The 21,251-nt window shown below is 38.3% G+C and overlaps 1 protein-coding gene across 5 annotated transcripts in view; it reads right to left on the bottom strand.

The window, feature by feature from the left end:
* lcmt1 (leucine carboxyl methyltransferase 1) overlaps positions 1-21,251 on the bottom strand; it is a 142,847-nt gene that overhangs the window by 98,408 nt on the left and 23,188 nt on the right. For all 5 annotated transcript variants that reach the window (XM_059979891.1, XM_059979894.1, XM_059979890.1 and 2 more), the window contains exon 4: positions 20,539-20,660. In XM_059979891.1, coding sequence (XP_059835874.1) covers positions 20,539-20,660 — 122 coding nt within the window. The remainder of the gene's footprint in view (positions 1-20,538; positions 20,661-21,251) is intronic.

Here is a 21,251-nt window from a genome sequence, read left to right as displayed (position 1 = left end):
CTAAGATACTCAAAAGATAGGATGTTCCAGGATTTAAACTAGAGTTAATGAAAGAATGGTGATATATTTCCAAGTCAGTAAGGTGAGTTACTTGGAAGTGTCTCTGGAACTAGTCCTGCCTAAGGAAACCTACCCATTCCAGGTATTAACCTAGTAAATCATATCTCTACTGCTCCTAACAAAACAATATCTTAACTTAATTAACAACTCTTATACAGTCCAAAGAGATGCGGTCTCACCAATGTCTGATATAATTAAAGTAGAACCTCTTAATTATTCTATTCAATTCCCTCTAGCAAAGAACCAGAACATTGTTTGTTTCCCCAAATACTTGCCGTACCTGCATACCAGCTTTTTGTACTTTATTTAATACCAGTACCTCATGTGAATGATTGTCTTAAATTTTCAGAAGAATTAATTTACAGAAGGGTCTGAAAGTGATAGCTGTGTTGGGACAATATTACAGTTTACAATTTAAAAAAATGTTTTTAAAATTAGCTGGAAAAAGTGAGGTTACATTTGACCTCAAGTGCTTGTTTCGAAAGACATTGAGTTTTGTTGCCCAGTTGGACACATACGCAATCAGAAATAATTTATTCTACAGCAATAAAACTTCTATAATGCAATATTAATCAGATGACATAATTATTTAATCTGGAGTCTAGCTCCACTTCAATGGTAGTTATTAAGATTCCATAACAGGAATTATCATGCACACATTCACACTACGCTTACAAAAATAAAAATCAGGTATAATGTAAAGTCAGCTTAACATTCAAAATTAGGTCCATTTTAAAACTCAAACCATTATGATGAATAAACTTCCTGGTAATACATAGCCTAGTAATGGAGCAAAAAAAAACCTACTTAAGAAACTTAGCAGGTTAGGGAGCATTTCTGGAGGCAGAAGGAAATTCTGCTCCTATATCTTATGGTCTTATGTTGATATTTAGGTTGAAACCCTGCATCAGGACTGAGAATGCAGAAGTCAGTATAAAGAAGTGAGTGGGAGGTGTGAGGCAGGAGCTGGCGGGTGAGGAGGGGATTATGGACTGAGTGGAGGTACAGACAGAGGCTGGGAGATGACAAAAAAGGATTGCAAATTCTAGAATCTGACCAGCAAGGAACGTGTAAAGTGGAACCAGATAAGAAGGGATGATGAGCAGATTAGGGAAGGGACAGCACTGAATATGTGGATGATAAAACTGGTACATCCAGGCAGCAGAGGAAAAAGAAACTGGGCTGATTGTGGCAAGAGGTTGGTAGACACATAGGAGTGAGGGTTAGAGAGGGTAACCTAGTAAATCATATCTCTACTGCTTAGAGATATGCTAGGGTTAGAGAACCTGGTTGGATCAGAACAGAGAAGCAAACACAAGGGTGTGGATTACTTGTACACTGAGTTCGTCCGGTAGTTTGTTTTCTGTTTCAGATTCCTGCATCTGCAGTCTCTTTTGTGCCTATATTAAAATCATTGTTGAAAGGCCTAGAAAGAGTGAATGTGGAGAAGATGTTTCCTATTGTGGGGGACTATACGACCAGAGGACACAATCTCAGAACAGAGGGATGCAAATTTAGAACAGCGATAAGAAGGAATTCCATTAGCCAGAGGGTGATGAATCCGTGGAATTCACGGCCACAGGTGGATGTGGAGACCAGGTCATTGGGTTTATTTACAGTGGAGGATGATAAGTTCTTGATTAATCAGGGTGTGAAAGGTTACAGGGAGTAGGCAGGAAATGGGGTTGAGAAGGAAAATGGATCAGTCATGATGAAATGATGGCGCAGACTCAATGGACTGAATGGCCTAATTCTGTTCCTATAAAGAAATTTCTTAAGACATTGAGCTAATGACATTATTGAATAAACAACAAGATGGCTATTAAAGTCAATAATGAAAAAGCCTGATCATACTTTTCCAAACATAACACTGGTATTTGAATAGGAGTCTGTGATACGATTCAATAACTATTCATAAATTTTGGGGTCTTTGCCTATGATTGAGCTCACAGGTCTCCCGTGTTTAGACCTCCTAACAGAGATAGACCAAGATCAGTAATAATTTAACACATACAAACAAGCTGGATGAACTCAGCAAGTCGGGCAGCATCCGTTGAAATGAGAAGTCAACATTTCAGGCTAAGACCCTTTGTCAGGACTGAAGGAGGAGGGGGCAGGGGCCCTATAAAGAAGGTGGGGGGAGGGGAGGGTGGAAGGTGCCAGGTGAAAAACCAATCAGAGGAAAGATCAAGGGGTGGGGGAGGGGAAGCAGGGAGGGGATAGGCAAGAAAGGTGAAGGAGGAATGTAAGGGGAAGGCACTATGGGTAGAAGGTGGCGGCAGAATCATGAGAGAGGTGATAGACAGCTAGAAGAGGAGGCAGAGTGAAAGTGGGATGAGGGAAGGGAGAGGGAGGGAATTACCAGAAGTTGGAGAATTCGATGTTCATACCAAGACTACCCAGACGGTATATGAGGTGTTGCTCCTCCAACCTGAGTTTGGCCTCATCATGGCAGTAGAGGAGGCCATGTATGGACATATCTAGATGGGAATGTGAAGCAGAGTTGAAGTGGGTAGCAGCCGGGAGATCCTGTCTATGTGCTTGATGAAGCAGCCCCCCAATCTGCGTAGGGTCTCGCCAATGTAAAGAAGGCTGCACTGGAAGCAATAGATGACACCAACAGACTCACAAGTGAAGTGTTGCCTCACCTGGAAGGACAGTTTGGGGCCCTGAATGGTTGTTAAGGGAGGAGGTATAGGGACAGGTGAAGCACTTACGCTTGCAGGGGTAAATACCAGGTGGGAAATCTGTGAGGAGGGATGTACTTATGTACTTACTAAAAAGGAAGAGACTTATAATCTTATTGTGTGGGATACTTTCAAGGCCTTTATTAGAGGACAAATTATTTCTTATACTGCGAGTGTTGAATAAAACTAATAAAGAAAGAACTGAATTAGCCAATCAACTGAAACAATTAGAACAAAAATATGCTATAGCTCCAGATCCTGTTTTATATAAAAGATGAGTTGAAGTTAAAGCTAAATATGATCTTCTGTTAACATATCCAATTGAAAGTCAACTTCTTAAAGATAAAACTCAATATTACATTCACAGAGATAAATCAGGCTAAGTATTGGCCAACCAATTAAAAACTGTAGTTAAACGGCAAATTAAAGAAATTTTCAAAACTAATTGTGATAGGACTGATCACTCTGAAATAAATGATAACTTTAGAGAATTCTATTCTAAACTTTTATAGTTCTGATTCCCCTAAATACTGTAATGAATAATTTTCTACATCAATTAACTATCCCTGCACTTTCCGCAGATAATTGTAAACAGATGGATCAACCCATTTCTAATGAGGAAATTGCCAAGGCTATATGTTCATTACACTCGGGGAAGGCTCTGGGTCCAGATGGATTTTCTGGAGAATTTTATAAGGCTTTTGTTCCATTAATTATACCACAGTTACACTTAGTCTTTTCGGATTCTTTCAAATTGGGTAGCTTGCCTCAATTTTTCTATGAAGCCTCTATTTCGCTTATCCTAAAGAAGAACAAGGATCCAACTGAATGCTCTTCATATAGGCCAATTTTATTATTCAATGTTGATACTAAAATCCTTTCTAAAGTTTTGGCTCATAGGATTGAAAATATTCTACCTTCTATTATTTCTGATGATCAGACTGGATTTATTAAAAACCAACATTCCCATTTTAATATAAGCCATGTATTAAATGTTATTTATTCTCCCTCCCAGGAGATATCGGAATGTGTAATATCCTTAAATGCCGAGAAGGCCTTCGATTGGGTTGAATGAATATTTAAAACCTTAGAAAAATTTAATTTTGGACCAGATTTTACTCAATGGATTAAATTGCTTTATCTATCTCCTTCTGCTCGAGTTATTACTAATTTTCAAAATTCCGAACCATTTAAGCTTCTTTGCAGAACTAGACAAGGCTGTCTGTTGAGCCCTTTGTTCTTTGATCTAGTTTTAGAACCTCTTGCCACTGCTTTTCAAGAATCTAATATCTGTGATATTTTAAGGAGGTATTACTCACAAAATTTCGCTTTACGCTGATGACATATTGCTGTGTATCTCTAATGTTGATACCTCGTTACCTTGCATAGTTTCTTTACTCTCCCATTTTAGCCAGTTTTCAGGATATAAATTGAACCTACATAAGAGTGAATTATTTCCTTTAAATAATTTGGTATCAATTAATACTAATCTCCCTTTTAAAGTTGTAAGGAATCAATTTACTTATTTGGGTGTAACAGTCACTAAGAATTACAAACACCTGTTTAAAGAAAACTTTCTTATTTTATTGAATCATGTAAAAATATCACTGATAGGACAAATTTATTCTATTAAAATGAATATTCTACCTAAATTTATATATCTTTTTCAGGCTTTACCCGTTTTTATTCCTAAATCCTTTTTTGACTCTCTTGATTCTATTTTATCCTCTTATATATGGAAAAATACACGTCCTCTTTTAAATAAAGTTCATCTTCAAAAATCTAAAAAGTCGAGAGGTTTAGTCTTACCTAATTTTAGGTTTTATTACTGGGCAGTTAATATACAATATCTTACGTTTTGTCTATTTTATATTAATGGTGTAGACTGACCGGTATGGGTTCTTAAGAAGCTAAGTCTTAATAAATTTTCTACTATTTCTCTTCTTGGATTTTCACTTCCTTTATCTGTAAGTAAAGTAACTGATAATTTAATAGTTAAACATACTCTGAGGAACTGAATACAATTTGGAAAACACTTTGGTTTATTGAGATTTTCCCTGTCAAGTACCATTTCAGTCTCCATGACTGATATAGTTTTTTAAAGAATTGGACAGTTTGGGTATTAAATGTTTTTGGGTCTGTTTGTTGTAGGAAACCTTTTTCCTTTTGAGCAATTGTCAGCTAAATATAACTTACCCAATACTCACCTTTTTAGATATTTACAAATCAGAGACTTTTTTAAGATCTCAATTATGTACATTTCCTATAAGCTCAGATAAGAACTTACTGGACGTAATTTTTAGTTTGACACCTTTTCATAATGGTTCAATATCTAATATTTACGGTACACTACTGGAGATGAGGAATGTTCCTTCAGACAAAATTAAGAATCTGTGGGAACAAGATTTACAGACAGCAATATCTGAGGAAACTTGGAATGAAATTTTTAAACTGGTTAATACTTCATCGCTATGTGCTCGTCTTCACTCATACAAGTTAAGGTGGTACGCAGAGCTCATATGACTAAGGATAAGCTTATTCTTATTTTTATTCAGATGTATCTCCCTACTGTGACAGATGTAATAATGGAGAAGCTTCATTAATTCATATGTTTTGGACTTGTCCGAATCTTGAAAAATATTGGAAGGAAGTTTTTCAAACTTTTTCCTTACTTTTTGAAGTCAATTTTAAGCTAAACCCTCTGTCAGCCCTATGCGGTATTGTTGCAGGACAAGATATTAAGCTGAAGGCATCTGATTTACATATTTTGGCCTTTAGCTCTCTTATAGCTAGGAGGACGCTTTTGTTTAAATGGAAAGGTGTTTTTCCTCCTACTCATGCTCAATGGTTATGCAACATTATGTCATGTTTAGATTTAGAGAAGATTCGTTGTTCAATTTCTGAATCTCAAGACTTTCAAACATTGTGGGGACCTTTTCTGAATTATTTTCAAAACCTTCAATTCGTTGTTTAAACTCAGATGTCGGCTATTATTAATTTTTATTATATGAGAAGGTATTTTATCTTCTTTTCTCCTTAATGAACAGCTTCGGTCTTGGTAGGTGTTAGATTTATTTGTAATAAATTAGTATATTTCAATATGACTATTGATTAACTTATGTGAATACGGGGTAATGAGTGTTATTATGAACAGATGTAATGTAATTGGTAGTTTTTTTATATCTTTTTTGACCTTTAATATACACTTTCTTGTACTCTGTATTCTTCTATGTAGAAACTAATAAAAATATTGGAAAAAGAAAAGGTAAAAAGCAGGACCATGTTGAAGTGAGCATGTTGGAGACAGTGACAACAAAGCCCTTTATCATAGCCTTGAACAGGGATAACAGCGGATGGTATGGAAGCTTTAGAAAAGTGCAGAAGAGATTTACCAGGATGCTGCCTGGATTAGTGATCACTTCTTTGAGGAGGGGTTGAACAACCTTGGGCTTTTCTTTTTGAAGCAAAGGAGGATGAGAAGTGACATGATAGAGGTGCAGAAGAAAATAAGATACACAGGTAGTGTGGACAGACAGTGCCTTTTTCCCAGGAAATGGCTAATACAAGAGGACATAATTTTGCAGTGATTGGAGCAAAATATAGAGGAGATGGCAGAGGCAGGATTTTTTTTATACATAGAGTGATGGAACACATAGTCAGGGTGGTGGTAGAGGTGTATACATGAGGGAGATTTAAGAGACTCTTAGAAAGGCAAATGGATAAAGGAAATATGGAGGGCTTTGTGGGGGTGAAGTGTTAGATTGATCATGGAGTAGGCTATAAAGTCAGCACAATATCATGGACTGAAGAACCTCTACTATGCTGCACTGTCGCATGTTCAGATCAAGATTGAAGGCTAATCCACATTCATTTCAGACCTCTTGATAAATCCTGAATTTCCATGTTTCACCATTAAGCGCACAGAACCCTACCCTGATTTCACCACCTCTTTCCTCCTCCACCATAATAATATCATTTAAATCCGGACTCTTGGACCAAACTTTCAAGCACTGGCTCAGTGTCAAAATCATTTGCAGAATATTCCTATGAAGCAGCCTGGGACATAGTGCTCTTTTAAAAATGCTATATAAGGTTCAACTACTTACTGGCAAAGTGCTTGAATGGGTGTCTTTCAGAGAGAAATCCAGATGTATGCAAGAATATTAAAGCCATTTTATCCTCATACAATCCAGGTTATACCCATTACAATAAATTCAATTTTCATTTGGCGAAACCACGTTTCTGAAGATGGTGATTGTTTAGTTGCTCCAAACTTTTGCTCCGTCATTCTTCCTATCTTTGCACTATATATCTCCCTTCTTAAACCTTAGTTAGGTATTTTATTAGTTCTCTTTTACCTGCCTACGAACACATCTATCTTATAATGGCTACCAAAAGTAATAAAACCAGGAAAAAGGAAACTTCTACGGCTTTGCCGGCTGACATTCTCGCTGTTTTGGAACAACATCGACAAGATATTTTAATGGATTTTAGAAGTGAATTTAGAACTTCTTTCAACCGGCTGGATTTCAAATTGGATCAGATCAATGCTAGAGTGGATGAACATGCTGAACATTTATCTCGCATTGACTCAACTTCTGAAGATTTAAAACGCCATGTTCAATATCTTGAAACTCTCTGCTCCAACCTAGAGGAGAAGAACAGTAAACTTTTTTCCAAAATGGTGGATCTTGAAAACCGGAGCAGACGTTGCAATCTACGAATTCTTGGTTTGCCAGAGGCCACCAAAAAGGGCTCTCCCGTTGAATTTTTTTTCTGATTTTCTCTGTGAGATTTTTGAGAAAGAATTTCTTCTGACTCCACCTGAGCTTGAAAGGGCTCACAGGATGTATGTTTCTCGTGCAACTCTGGCCGGTAATTTTGTGCTTTCCTCAATACCAGGTGAAAAACCGTTTGATTATGGAGGCACGCCGCAGAGGTACTTTTGCTTTTCAAAATACGGTCATTCGTTTTGTGGAGGATTATGCCCCCCAGGTTCTGAAGATGCGTGCTGAGTTTAAAGGTGTAATGAAAGTGCTTTTTGATCACGGATTCAGACCCTCTCTCCGAAATCCAGCCGATCTTTGAATTACGCTTACTACTGGAGATTATAAGTGGTTTAAATCAGTGAAGGAGGCCGAGGCATTTGTTGGAAGTCTTCCAGCCACCCCGTCTTCTTCGGAACCGGCCTGACCTTCTAAAATGGTTGATAAGTACTTCTCGAAGTAAAACTATTTTTTCCGAACTCAGACTTTACTTGAATAATTCAGACATTATCTATTGAAACTCTAAGGGCTGTAGTCAATCTCTCCCTGGACTTGGTGAGTTTTTTCTAAATAGATAATCTAAGTTTAATGTTTCCCTGCAGACTTTTAGATTGTACTTGTGTAATCTATTTTATTTTTGTATAACTTTATCTATAGAGATCTACAATTGACTTTAACTTGTTTTGGAGGTTTGGAGTTTTTATTGAAGGCTTCCCTGTTGGTTGATTCATAGCTTAAGTTTTGCTTTTTTTTCTGTAAATGGTTGATAAGTACTCTCTTTGAATTTATAATTTCCCCCTTTTCTCCCTCCCTTTTTTTTCTTTTCTTTTAATCTTTTATTATTTTTCGTGGGTAGGTTAGTTTTAGTTTTCTTCTGATTTTCTTTGTATTAAGTTTTATACTTCTATTGAAGCTGTTCCTATTTGTAATTCTGTTTTCTAGTGCATAAATTAGTTATTATTTGCTATAGTATTTATACGGAACTTTTGTTAACAACACAGAACTAGAAGTCATACATGGGTTAATTTTTTTGGTAGAGCTAGCTGCTTTTTTAGGTAGCCATCTAGTTTTGGGTTGCGAGGGTGAGATGGCTTCTTCAGTTCCAACCCGTTTAATTACAGGTTCTCTGTTTCTTTTGTTTTCCTTTGTTATTCAGGACATGTCTCTGTTTTGATTCTACGGATCTATGTTTACATTTTTGATCCCAGACTGTTATTGTACTGCTTGATTTTTTATATGCCTGCTGCCTTCTATGCACTAACAATTGATAATGGTTAATACACTTAAACTTGTGATCTGGAATGGAAATGGATTGAATCATCCTGTTAAAAGAAGGAAGGTCTTCTCACATATTAAACAACTCAAAGCTGACATTGCTTTCCTTCAAGAAACTCATATTCGTAGCTTTGATAATTCTCGGCTTTTGTCAAAGTGGGCGGGTCAGCATTTTCATTCATCCTTTGCCGCCAAAGCTGGGGGGGGGGGGGGGGGGGGAGTCTCCATCCTTATTAGCTCAAATATTCCTTTTGAACTCCATAATAAGATATCTGATACAAATGGCCGTTTTATTATTGTTTCTGGTAAATTATATAATACTAAAGTTGTACTAGCAAACCTGTATGCTCCCAATTTTGATGATGTTAATTTTTTTGAACGTTTTTTCTCCTCAGATTTTTTTTTTTCTCTATCAGATTTAAACTCATACTCTCTTATACTGGGTGGCGACTTCAATTGTTGGGTTAGATCCTAATTTGGATTGATCGTCCTCTGTTACTAGACTACCTACTAAATCTGCCTTAGCTATTCAATCTTTTCTCTCTAATTATGGTATCTTTGATATATGGCGTTTCCTTCATCCTACTGAGAGATTATTCTTTTTTTTCCACATGTTCACCATACCTTTACTAGAATTGACTACTTTTTACTCGATAATCAACTTATTCCATTTGTCTATTCTTGTGATTATTTGAGTATACTGATTTCTGACCATGCCCCAATTACTTTGTCTTTAAATTTTCTTGGTCTCCCTCAGAGGAATAAACACTGGCGTTTTGACTCGACTTTATTATCGGATGATGTTTTTCTAAAATTTATTAAGGATCAGATAACCTTTTATTTTAACACCAATACATCAACTGAAATGTCATCCCAGATTGTCTGGGATGCCATGAAAGCATATTTGAGGGGTCAAATAATCTCCTATACAGCAAATCTTAATAGAAAGTCCTGTGCAGATTGATTAGACCTCATTAATCAGATTAAAGAATTGGATCAACTGTATGCTCAAACTAAGAATCCTGAATTATACAAGAAGCGTGTAGAACTTCAAACTAAATTTAATCTTTTGTGAACTCAACCTGTCAAACTCCAGCTTCTTGAAAGTAAGAGTCGCTTTTATATTCATGGTGACAGATCTTGTAAATTTCTAGCCAATCAGCTGAGGCGTTCCAAAGCCAAACAACATATTACAAAGATCCGGAAGGAGAATGGAGACTTTACATCGGATCACTTAGAAATCAATGATGCATTTAAAAATTTTTACTCTTGACTTTATTCCTCTGAATCTCTGAATGAGAATATCTCTGTTGATCATTTTTTAAATAATCTGAATATTCCTTTGCTTTCATCTGATTTTAAAGCTAAACTTAATGCACCTATATCATCAGAAGAAATATCTTTTGCAATTTCTGCATTGTCTTCAGGGAAATCTCCTGGACCTGATGGGTTCCCCGTAGAATTTTATAAATCATTCTCTTCACTTCTTTCTCCTCAGTTATTCTCAGTATTATCTGATTAATTAAGGTAAATTGCCACCCTCTTTTAATGAGGCATCTATTATTCTTTTATTAAAAAAGGGTAAAGCCCCAACAGAGTGTTCCTCGTATAGGCCGATTTCTTTGCTTAATGTTGATGTTAAAATCTTGGCCAAAGTTTTGGCTTATAGATTAGAAACTGTTATTCCCTCTATTATTTCTGTGGATCAAACTGGTTTTATTAAAAACCGTCTTCCTTTTTTTAACATTCGGCGCTTATTTAACATTTTATATTCACCTCCAACTGGGATTCCTGAATGTGTTATTTCCCTCGATGCGGAGAAAGCATTTAATCGTGTAGAGTGGAACTACTTTTTTGCAGTTTTAGAAAAATTTGACCTCGGTCAAAGTTTTATCTCTTGGATCAAATTGCTGTATCTGTGTCCTACTGCCTCTGTTTTGACTAATTTGCAGAAATCCTGGTTATTTAACCTCAAACATGGCACCCGTCAGGGATGCCCTTTAAGTCCCTTTCTCTTTGATTTGGCTATAGAACCTTTGGCGATAGCATTTCAAAATTGTCCTGAATTGACCGGGATTTGGAGAGCATAAAGTTTCTCTTTATGCTGATGACTTATTACTTTTTCTTTCAAATCTGTCTACACCCTTACCTCCAATGTTTTCACTTCTTGATCAGTTTAGCCAGTTCTCTGGCTATAAACTTAATTTACATAAGAGTGAACTTTTCCCAATTAATAAAGAAGCACAAGAATTAACATTCCGTGATCTCTCTTTTAAATTAGTTCATAATCAATTTAGTTATCTTGGGGTTACAGTCACAAGGAAGTTTAAAGATCTTTTTCGTGAAAATTTTGCCAATCTTTCATATACTATAAAACAGAGTCTGTTACAATGGTCACCCCTATGTCTTTGGTAGGTCATATTAATGTTGTTAAAATGTATGTTCTCCCTAAACTTTTATATTTATTTCAATCAATCACAATTTTTATTCCTAAATTTTTTTTTGATTCCTTAGACTATTATTTTGTCATATCTGTGGAAGAATAAGTGCTCTAGAATTAATAAAGTTTATCTCCAAAAATCTAAAAAAGAGGGTGGCATGGCTTTACCTAACTTTCATTTATATCATTGGGCAGCCAATATACATTGTGCTACCTTTTGGTCTTTTTTCCATGGCCAACCCAAGTGCCCTAATTGGGTGGCAATGGAGTTGAGTTCCACTAAAGATTTATCTATTTCTGCACTTCTTGGCTCTGTACTCCCTAGTAGTTTGTCCAGATTAATTGTTAATCCTCTTGTTAGACACACTTTGCGTATATGGGCTCAATTTAGGAAATTTTATGGTTTCCATGGTTTTTCCTTTTCTAGCCCTATCTTACATAATCACCTTTTTTTATCTACTACGTATGATTCAGCATTCCATGATTGGTATAGGAAGGGCATTAGACATTTTGAAGATCTTTTTATTGATAATCACTTCGCATCTTTTCAACAGCTCTCTGCTAAGTTCAATCTGCCCAATGCTCATTTTTTTAGATATCTCCAAATTAGACACTTTATTAACCCTTTAATTCCTAACTTCCCTGAAGTGCCTGAGAAAAATGTTATGGATTTCTTTCTTTCTATTAATCCACTAGGTAAAGGTTTAATATCATTTATTCGTGATAAATTAGCAGCCTTACGACGTGCCCCTGTGGATAAAATTAAAATGGCTTGGGAGCATGACTTAAATACCTCCTTATCTGATGAGACTTGGGACTCGATTCTCAAATCGGTTAATTCAACCTCTCTTTGTGCTCGCCATTGTCTTTTACAGTTTAAGATTATTCATAGAGCCCATATGTCTAAATCTAAACTATCTCGATTTTACCCTAATATTAGTCCTCTTTGTGATAAATGCAAAAGGGGCGAGGCCTCTCTCATTCATATGTACTGGTTTTGTCCTAGCTTGGAGAAATTTTGGAAAGATGTCTTCATAACGTTATCGTATATTCTGAATCACCACCGAGAACCCAACCCTTTAATTGCTTTGTTCGTTTTTTTGGGTGAGACAGATTTACGTCTGAGTTCAACTAAGTGTCGAATATTATCTTTTGCTTCTCTCCTAGCTAGACGTTTAATCCTCCTTAGATGGAGAGATGTTGCCCTGCCCACGCATGCTCAATGGCTTAACGATATTATGTCCTGCTTAGACCTTGAAAAAATTCATTATTCAGTTCTTAATTCGGATATAAAGTTCCATAAGGTCTGGGTACCTTTTATTGAGTACATTCATAACCTTCCTCTTAAATAAGGTTTTTTTTCCCTCGGTCCCTTGCTTCCAGCTCCTTTTTTTTGATAGTAGGCATTAATATCTTCTGTTGCTAAGTGTATTTACAGTTTTGGGGGTTTAATTGTCATTTATATTCTCTATATTGTGTTGTGGTTGGTCTGGAGTTCTTTTTTTGTTGCAGGGCTTGGGGAGGATACTAATTTTACATGTCTTCAATTTGGGTGCTTTCTCAATTATCTTTTTTTGTATTATATTATTATTGTATGTTTATTCTTGCACTGTATTAATGTTCTTCATTTTGATCTGGGTTTTTTTTTATCTGTAGCGATGTAGAAAATGTATAAAAAAAAAATTCATTTGGCCCACCATGTTGTGATGACCCTTTAACTCAGTCCAAGATCAATCTAACCTTCCTCCCAATATAGCCCTCCATTTTACTTTCATCCATATCCCTATCTAAGAGTTTCCTAAATATGCCCTATATATCTACCTCTACTACCAACCCTGGCAGGGAGATCTACACACCTACCACTCTGTATAAAAACCCTACTGGACATCCCCACATACTTTCCTCTCAACACTTTAAAGTTGCACTCCCTTGTATTATCTATTTCTACCTTGGGAAAATGTCTCTGGCCATCCACTAGATTTATGCTTCTTATCATCTGGTACACCTCTGCCAAGCCACCTCACATCAACCTTCTCTTGAAACAGAAAAACCATATAGCAATTTCAAACTATCCTCATAAGACATGCTCTCTAATCCAGTCATCATCATGGTAAATCTCCTCTATACTCTCCCTAAAGCTTCCACATCCTTCCTATAATGAGGCGACCAGAACTGAACACAAAACTTCCAAGTGTAGTCTAACCAGAGTTTTTTTTAAAAAGAGGTGCAATATTACCTCATAACTTTTGAAATCCCAATTGCCATTGGAACATTGAGGAACAGATATGTGAAATTTGTAAAAATAACAGGGTTGTTGTCATGGGGGAATCTCCCTAATATAAATTGGGACCTTCTGAGTCCAAGGGCTTCAGATAGGACAGATTTTGTTAAGTGTATCTGACAGAGTTTATTAAATAAATGTGTGAATGGTCCAAAGAGAGGAGGGGCTGCAATGAACATGGCCAGGTGGCTGATCTTTCAGCGAGTGAGCAGTTAGGGAACAATGACCACAACTCCTTAACTTTCAGGATAGCCTTTGCGGGAGAGTTTTAAATTAAAGTAGGGCAAAGTATGAGGGCATTAGGCAGGAACTAAGAAGAGTTAATTGGAAACACCTTTTTTCTGGCAAGTCCACATCAGACATCTGAAGGGCGTTTAAAGATCAATTGCACAGAGTACAGGAAAGGTACTGTATGTCCCTGTTAGAAGGAAGGAAACAGATGAAAAGATTAGACAACCTTGGATGTCCAGAGAGGTGATGAATTGAGTCAAGAAGAAAAAGAGGAAGTATGTGAACCTTCTTAAGTTAGCATCAAATGGAGCACATGAGGATTATAAAGAAGCCAGAAAAGAACTAAAGAAGGGAATAGGAAAGCCAGGAGGGGGCATGAAAATTCCTTGGCAAGTAGGATAAAGGCATTCTATACATATATCAAGAGCAAGAGGGTAACTAGGGAGAGGGTAGGACCACTCAAGGATAAAAAGGGGAACATTGCTTGGATACAGAGAATGTGAGGGAGGTACTTAAAGAGTACTTTGCTTCAGTATTTACCAAGGAAAAGGACATTAAGGATCAGATCAGCGCTTAGTGTACAAATATGTTAGAGGTCAAGGATGAAGAAGAGTTCAGCCTCACGTCAGTTGCAGGGAAATTGCTGGAGAAAATTCTTAGGGATGGGATATATGGAAACTCGTGGCATAGTTAGGGACTGGCATAGCTTTGTGTGGGGCAGGTCATGTCTTACCAACTTGATTGTGAGTTTTTTGACAAGGTGACAAGATAGATTGATGAAAATATGGCAGTGGATGTTGATAGGTGGATTTTAATAAGGCGTTTGACAAAGTCCCTCATGGGAAGCTAATCCAGAAGATTAAGATACATGGGGTCCACAGCAAATTGACTCTTTGGATTCAGAACTGGTAGTGGTTGAAGGTACTTATTTGAGCTGGAGGTCTGTAATTAGCAGTGTTCTGCAAGAATCTATGCTGGAACCTCTGCTGTTTGTGGTGTATATAAGTGACCTGGATGAAAATGTAGATGAGTAGGTTAGTAAGTTTGCATATGGTATAAAGATTGGTGGAATTGTGGATAGTATAGAAAACCAGCAAAGTATAAAGAGTGATACAGATCAGACACAGATATGGACAGAGAAATGGCAAATGAAGTTTAAGTTAAATAAAAGTGAGGTGTTGCATCTTGGTCAGGCAAATGCAAGGAGATAGTACACTGTTAAGGGTAGGACCTTCAACAATGTTGCTAAGCAGAGAGATCGTGGGGTCCAAGTTTATAGCTCCATGAAAGTGGATACACCAGCCGATAGATGGTGAAGAAGGCTTATGAAATGCTTGCTTTTATTAATTGAGGCACTGAGTTCAAAAGTCAAGATGTTATGTTGCAACTTTATATAACTGGTTAGGCCACGAGTATTGCATACAGCGCTGGTCACCTACTATAGGAAGGATATGGAGGCTTTGGTGAGGGTGCAGAAGAGGTTTACCAGGATTCTGCCTGGTTTAGAGTGCATGTGCTATATGAGTGGCTGGACAAACTTGGGTTGTTTTCTTTCGATCAGTGGAAGCTGAAGGGAGATTTGATGGAGGTGTATAAGATTATGAGAAGCATTGATACAGTATACAGGGAATATCGTTTTCCCAGGGTCGAAATGTCTAATACCAGAGGGCATGCATTAAAGGTGAAAGGGGGTAGGTTCAAGGGAGATGTGGGGGTAATTTTTTTTTACTCAGAAAGTGGTGGATACCTGAAATGCGCTGCATGGTATGGTTGTAGAGGCAAATACATTAGAGGCTTTTAAGAGACATTTAGATAGACACACAGTTGTGAGGAAGATGGAAAGATATGGACATCATGTAGGTAGGGGGCATTAGTTTTATTAGGGGGTGGGATTGATTTACTTTTTAGAAACATTGTGGCCTGAAGGGCATGTTCCTGTGCTGTACTGTTCTATGCTCTATGATGGTACTCAATTCCCCAACTCATTTAATGTCAATGTACCACATACCTTTCTAACCACACTATCAACTTGCACTGCAAGTTTGAGGAATTAATGGATATGAACCTCAAGATCCCTCTGTTCCTCCACACTGCCTAGAATCCTGCCATTCAATCTGTATTCTACCTTCAAGTTGAAGCTTCCAAAATGAATCACTTCACACTCATCCATAATTAAACCATCTGCCACTTCTCAACCCAATTCTGCATCATATCAACGTTCCGTTGTAAATTACGACAACCCTCTATCATCTGAAAACTTACTTACTCACCATTCCACTTCCCCATCCAAGTTATTTATAAAAATCAGAAAGAGCAGGCATCCCGGAACAGATCTCTGTGGAACACTGCCCTCCATCCACTACCACCCTTTGCCACCTCTAGGCAAGCCAATTCTGAATCCATGCAGACATGTTTCATAAATCCCATGCCTTGTGACTTTCTGAACGTGGAAGTTGTCCTCACCCCCATCTCCTACATTTCCTGAACATACGCATCTTTCTGCCACCTTAACAGTGATAGAGCTTCTCTTGTCCTTACTTACCACCCCATGAGCCTCCACATCCAACACATCATCCTCTGAAAGGTCCACCATCTCCAAAGGGATCCTACCACTAAACACCGCCCCCTCTTTCCGCAGGGATTGCTCCCTCCGTGATTCCCATGTGCATTTGATCCTCCCCACTAATCACTCTCCTGGCATTTATCCCTGCAAGTAGCCAAAGAACTACACCTACCCATTCACCACCTCCCTCCCCTCCATTCAGGGTCACAAAGTCCTTTGAGGTGAGGCAATACTTCACCTGAAAATCTGCTGGGATAATCTGCTGCTCCCGATGCAGCCTGCTCTACATTGGTGAGACCCATTGTAAATTGGGCAAACCACTTCATTAAGCACCTCGCTCCATCTGTCAAAAAGCAGAACTTCCTGGTGGGTGGCCAAGCATTTTAATTCCGATTCCCTTTTCCGGAAATTGCGGATGCATTGGTAGTCATTTTCCAATGCTCCTTAGATTCAGGATCAGTTCCTGAGGATTGGAGAATGGCTAATGTTATCCCACTTTTTAAGAAAGGAGGGAGGGAGAAAACAGAGAACTATCATCCTGTCAGCCTAACATCAATAGTGGGGAAGATGCTAGAGTCCATTATTAAAGATGAAATAGTGGCATATCTAGACAGCAGTGATAGGATTGGGCCGAGCCAGCATGGATTTACCAAGGGCAAATCATGCTTGACTAATCTATTGGAGTTTTTCGAGGATGTAACCAGGAAGTTAGACAAGGGAGATCCAGTGGATGTAGTGTACCTCGATTTTCAGAAAGCATTTGATAAGGTCCCACTTAGGAGATTGGTGGGTAAAACCAGAGCTCATGGCATTGGGGGGAAGATATTGACATGGATAGAAAACTGGTTGGCAGATAGAAAACAAAGGGTAACAGTGAATGGGTGTTTCTCGAAATGGCAGGTGGTGACTAGTGGGTTGCCACAGGGCTCAGTATTGGGACCACAGCTGTTTACGATTTACATCAACGATTTAGATGAAGGCATTGAGAATAACATCAGCAAGTTTGCTGATGATACTAAGCTGGGTGGCAGTGTGATGTGATGAGGATGTTAGGAGAATTCAGGGTGACGGATAGGCTGAGTGAGTGGGCAGATACTTGGCAGATGACATTTAATAAGTGTGAGGTTATCCACTTTGGGAGTAAAAACAGGAAGGCAGATTATTATCTGAATGGTGTAGAGTTAGGTAAGGGAGAAATACAAAGAGATCTATGAGTCCTTGTTCATCAGTCACTGAAGGTGAATGAGCAAGTGCAGCAGGCAGTGAAAAAGGCTATTGGAATGTTGGCCTTTATTACAAAGGGAATTGAATACAAGAGCAAGGAAATCCTTTTGCATTTGTACAGGGACCTGGTGAGACCACACCTGGAGTATTGTGTACAGTTTTGGTCTCCAGGGTTAAGGAAGGACATCCGGGCTATAGAGGAAGTGCAGCCTAGATTCACAAGGTTAATTCTTGGGATTCCCGGACTGTCTTACGCAGAGAGGTTAGAGAGACTGGGCTTGTACATGCTGGAATTAAGGAGATTGAGAAGGGATCTGATTGCAACATATAAGATTATTAAGGGATTGGACAAGATAGAGGCAGGAAATATGTTCCAGATGCTGGGAGAGTCCAGTACCAGAGGGCATGGTTTGAGAATAAGGGGTAGGTCATTTAGGACAGAGTTAAGGAAAAACTTCTTCTCCCAGAGACTTGTGGGGGTCTGGAATGCACTGCCTCGGAAGGCAGTGGAGGCCAATTCTCTGGATGCTTTCAAGAAGGAGCTAGATAGGTATCTTATGGACAGGGGAATCAAGGGATATGGGGACAAGGCAGGAACCGGGTATTGATAGTAGATGATCAGTCATGATCTCAGAATGGCGGTGCAGGCTCGAAGGGCCGAATGGTCTACTTCTGCATCTATTGTCTATTGCGTACATGTCAACCTATGGCCTCCTCTTGCACCATGCTGAGGCCACCCTCAGGGTGGATGAGCAACTCCTCATAATCTATCTGAGTAGACTCCAACCTGATGGCATGAACATCGATTTCTCCTTCCAGTAAAAAAAATCCTCCCCATCCCCTCTTCTTCTATTTCCCACTCTGGCTCCTTACCTCTTGTCACCTGCCAATCACTTCCTCCTTGCTCTTTCTCCTATGGTCTTCTATCAGAGTCCTTTCTATCAACCTGGCTTCACCAATCACCTTCCAGCTATCCTTCCTCTCCTACATCTTTTGTTCTGACATCTTCCTCGCCAGTCTTGAACAAGGGTCATCAATTGTTTATTTATTTCCATAGCTGCTGCCTGACTTGCTGAGTTCCTCCACCATTTTGTGTGTGTTGCTCTTAATAAAATCCATGTGCATCATGTGCATACATTCCTGTACTGCCCATTTCCTTGAGTACATCCATTACCAAGTTCCAACCTAATTTTCATATTTTTCATAATTTCATAATTCATCATAACTTTCTCTCCCCCAATTAAATATTTTCCAATACTGTCTGCTCCTCTCTCTCCAAGGCTATGTAAATGTCAGAGAGCTGTGGTAACTATCTCTGAAATGCTCACCCACCAAGAGATCTGTCACCTGACCAGATTCACTGTCTAGTACCAGATCCACAATGGCCTCTCCTCTAGTCAACCTGTCTACATACCGTGTCAAACATCCTTTCTGTATTCATGCAAGAAGTTCTGTTTCATCTAAACTTTTTGCACTGAGGTGTGCCAATGAATATTAGGGAGGTTCAAGACACAAGAACATCCCTTTTATTTTTTCATCTTTCCAAAATCTACCTCATAATCTCAGTGTTTCTGTTGATATTGGGGTGTGGGTGTAGAATGCACCCAATAAAGTGATTACTCCCTTCCTGTTTCTTACTTTCATTCATTCACTCAGATTAAGGTTATTGCTAAAACGCTGTCTAATGAACACGCCATCTGGTGCAAACCCTTATTTTAATGAGAGCATCAAAAATTGAAACAAATAGAATCCAAGCTAAATTAGCAAATTGGATCTAAATTGGGTTTGTAATTGGTAATTGCAGAGTATTGCTCCTCTGATTGGAAGTCTGTAAAGCTGGGAACTTTAAGTTTACACATCTGCTTGTATGTCTGATTGGTGGCTGAGATAGCCTTACGTTATGGGGTTATAACATTCAGCTGGTAAGTTAGGTGGAGCAATGAAAGAAGGAATTTAATCTTGGTATGTGCCAGCTGCTATATACAACCTGAATGGCTGGGCCTGGGTAAGTAGTGAAAAACAGGGGGAGTGTGGTGTAAAGCCAGCATACCCCTAAGAGTGGCAGATAACATATGAAGAATACATATGGAATACTTGCCTTGATTAAATGGGCATAGAATACAAGAGCTTGGTAGTCATGCTACAAAATTATCAAACATTAGTTAAGCTACATGCAGTTCTGATCACAATACTCCAGAAAGGATGTAATTGCACTGGAGATTCACTTTGTTTTCTGGGTTGGAGTGTTTCAGTTATTAGACTTAGATAGGCTATGTTTATTTTTCATAGAGCAGAAGAGGCCGAAGGGAAAGGTGAACAAAGACAACACTTGGGTTAGCTGGTGGAAGTGTGAAAGAAACAGAGAGAGTTTCAGGGTTACCTGAAATTAGGAAAAACAATCTTCAGACCATTGGGTGCAAATTACCCAAGTAGAGTATGAAGATTTGATCTAATTTGTATTTGGCATCACCTGTGACTTTAAGACCAAGAACAAATCAATATAGGAATGGCAAGGGGAACTGAAATAGCATGCAACCTTTTGTCTCCACAGATACTGTTTGACCCACTGCTCCAAGTTGTTTCTCTGTAATATACATTGGTATATGATGGTGAGTATTCACAAGGTGGGCCAAAGGGTTTGTTTTTGTTCTGTATGGTGTACACAGGTCCTAATATACAAAGAACTACCCACAAAGGAGTCATGGCAGTTTACAATTGCATAGATTATGTTCAAACTTGACATGTCCACCAGAAGAAAGTAAGATCCTCTGTAATGCAGTACATTTTCTCCCTGGATGCACTGCTTGTTATATTGCATTGGGATGTGTTTGTTTAAAATTGTTCTGGGGATATTTTGCTTGGGTTATATTATGGTGGAATTACATTGTAAACATTTTAGGTGAGAAGTGTTTCTGACTAGTTGTTTGACTGATCACTTCGCCCAAACAAACTACACAGCCACTAACTAATGTATGTAAAAATTATGACCACTATAACTAGCCCATTAATACCTTGAGTCTCCAAAAAGTTGTGTCCAAGCCTGCACCCAGGTTTAGAACTTGACAATCACAGTTGGTTTTCTTTACAAAAGCATCCAGTAATAAATTCACTGCTTTTACACGAGCATAATAACCTGCAAAGAAAAATAGAAGTTTAGGAGCAAAAATATTGTCCCAAGACTTAATTAACACAACCAATAGCCAGTGTTAGATGATTTCCAGAAATGCAGCAGTTCAGTTTACCCTCAAAGGCAGGAGAATCTGGTGTGGTTTTCTACATTGAATGTCAGCAAAGAGAGATTCTGGCTTTATGGTGTTACATGCCAAACAGTATCTGATAATTACCACTTAGGTGCATATATTAAAATAAGCCACTTAGGCAGAATAGCAGGTCTTCAAAAAATTTTCCAAGATGAGTTTCCCACCATCAAACATTCTAGGGGTCACTACTTTTCAAGTGCACAATATAACCAAGGAAGTAATACATAAAAGCAGATCAAGTCCTTTAAACCTTGTTCAAGTTTATGGCTAACCTCTGTCAGGGCTACTTTGCAACAAGAGCCCCATATTGCTCCACTGTAGATGTACCAGAACCTACTGTGAACTGATAAAACCTGATATGCAAGCACTGCAACACAAACATGCCACAATACAACTTAATACAAATGTGCCCTAACAACCCAAGGGTACACTGATGTGATCAAACTAAAATGACCACACAAAGA

This window comes from Hypanus sabinus, chromosome 9, assembly GCF_030144855.1.
Source record: "Hypanus sabinus isolate sHypSab1 chromosome 9, sHypSab1.hap1, whole genome shotgun sequence".
Lineage (NCBI taxonomy): Eukaryota > Metazoa > Chordata > Chondrichthyes > Myliobatiformes > Dasyatidae > Hypanus > Hypanus sabinus.
The sequence above is the reverse complement of the archived record's forward strand: the minus strand, read 5'-3'. Positions and strand labels throughout refer to the sequence as shown.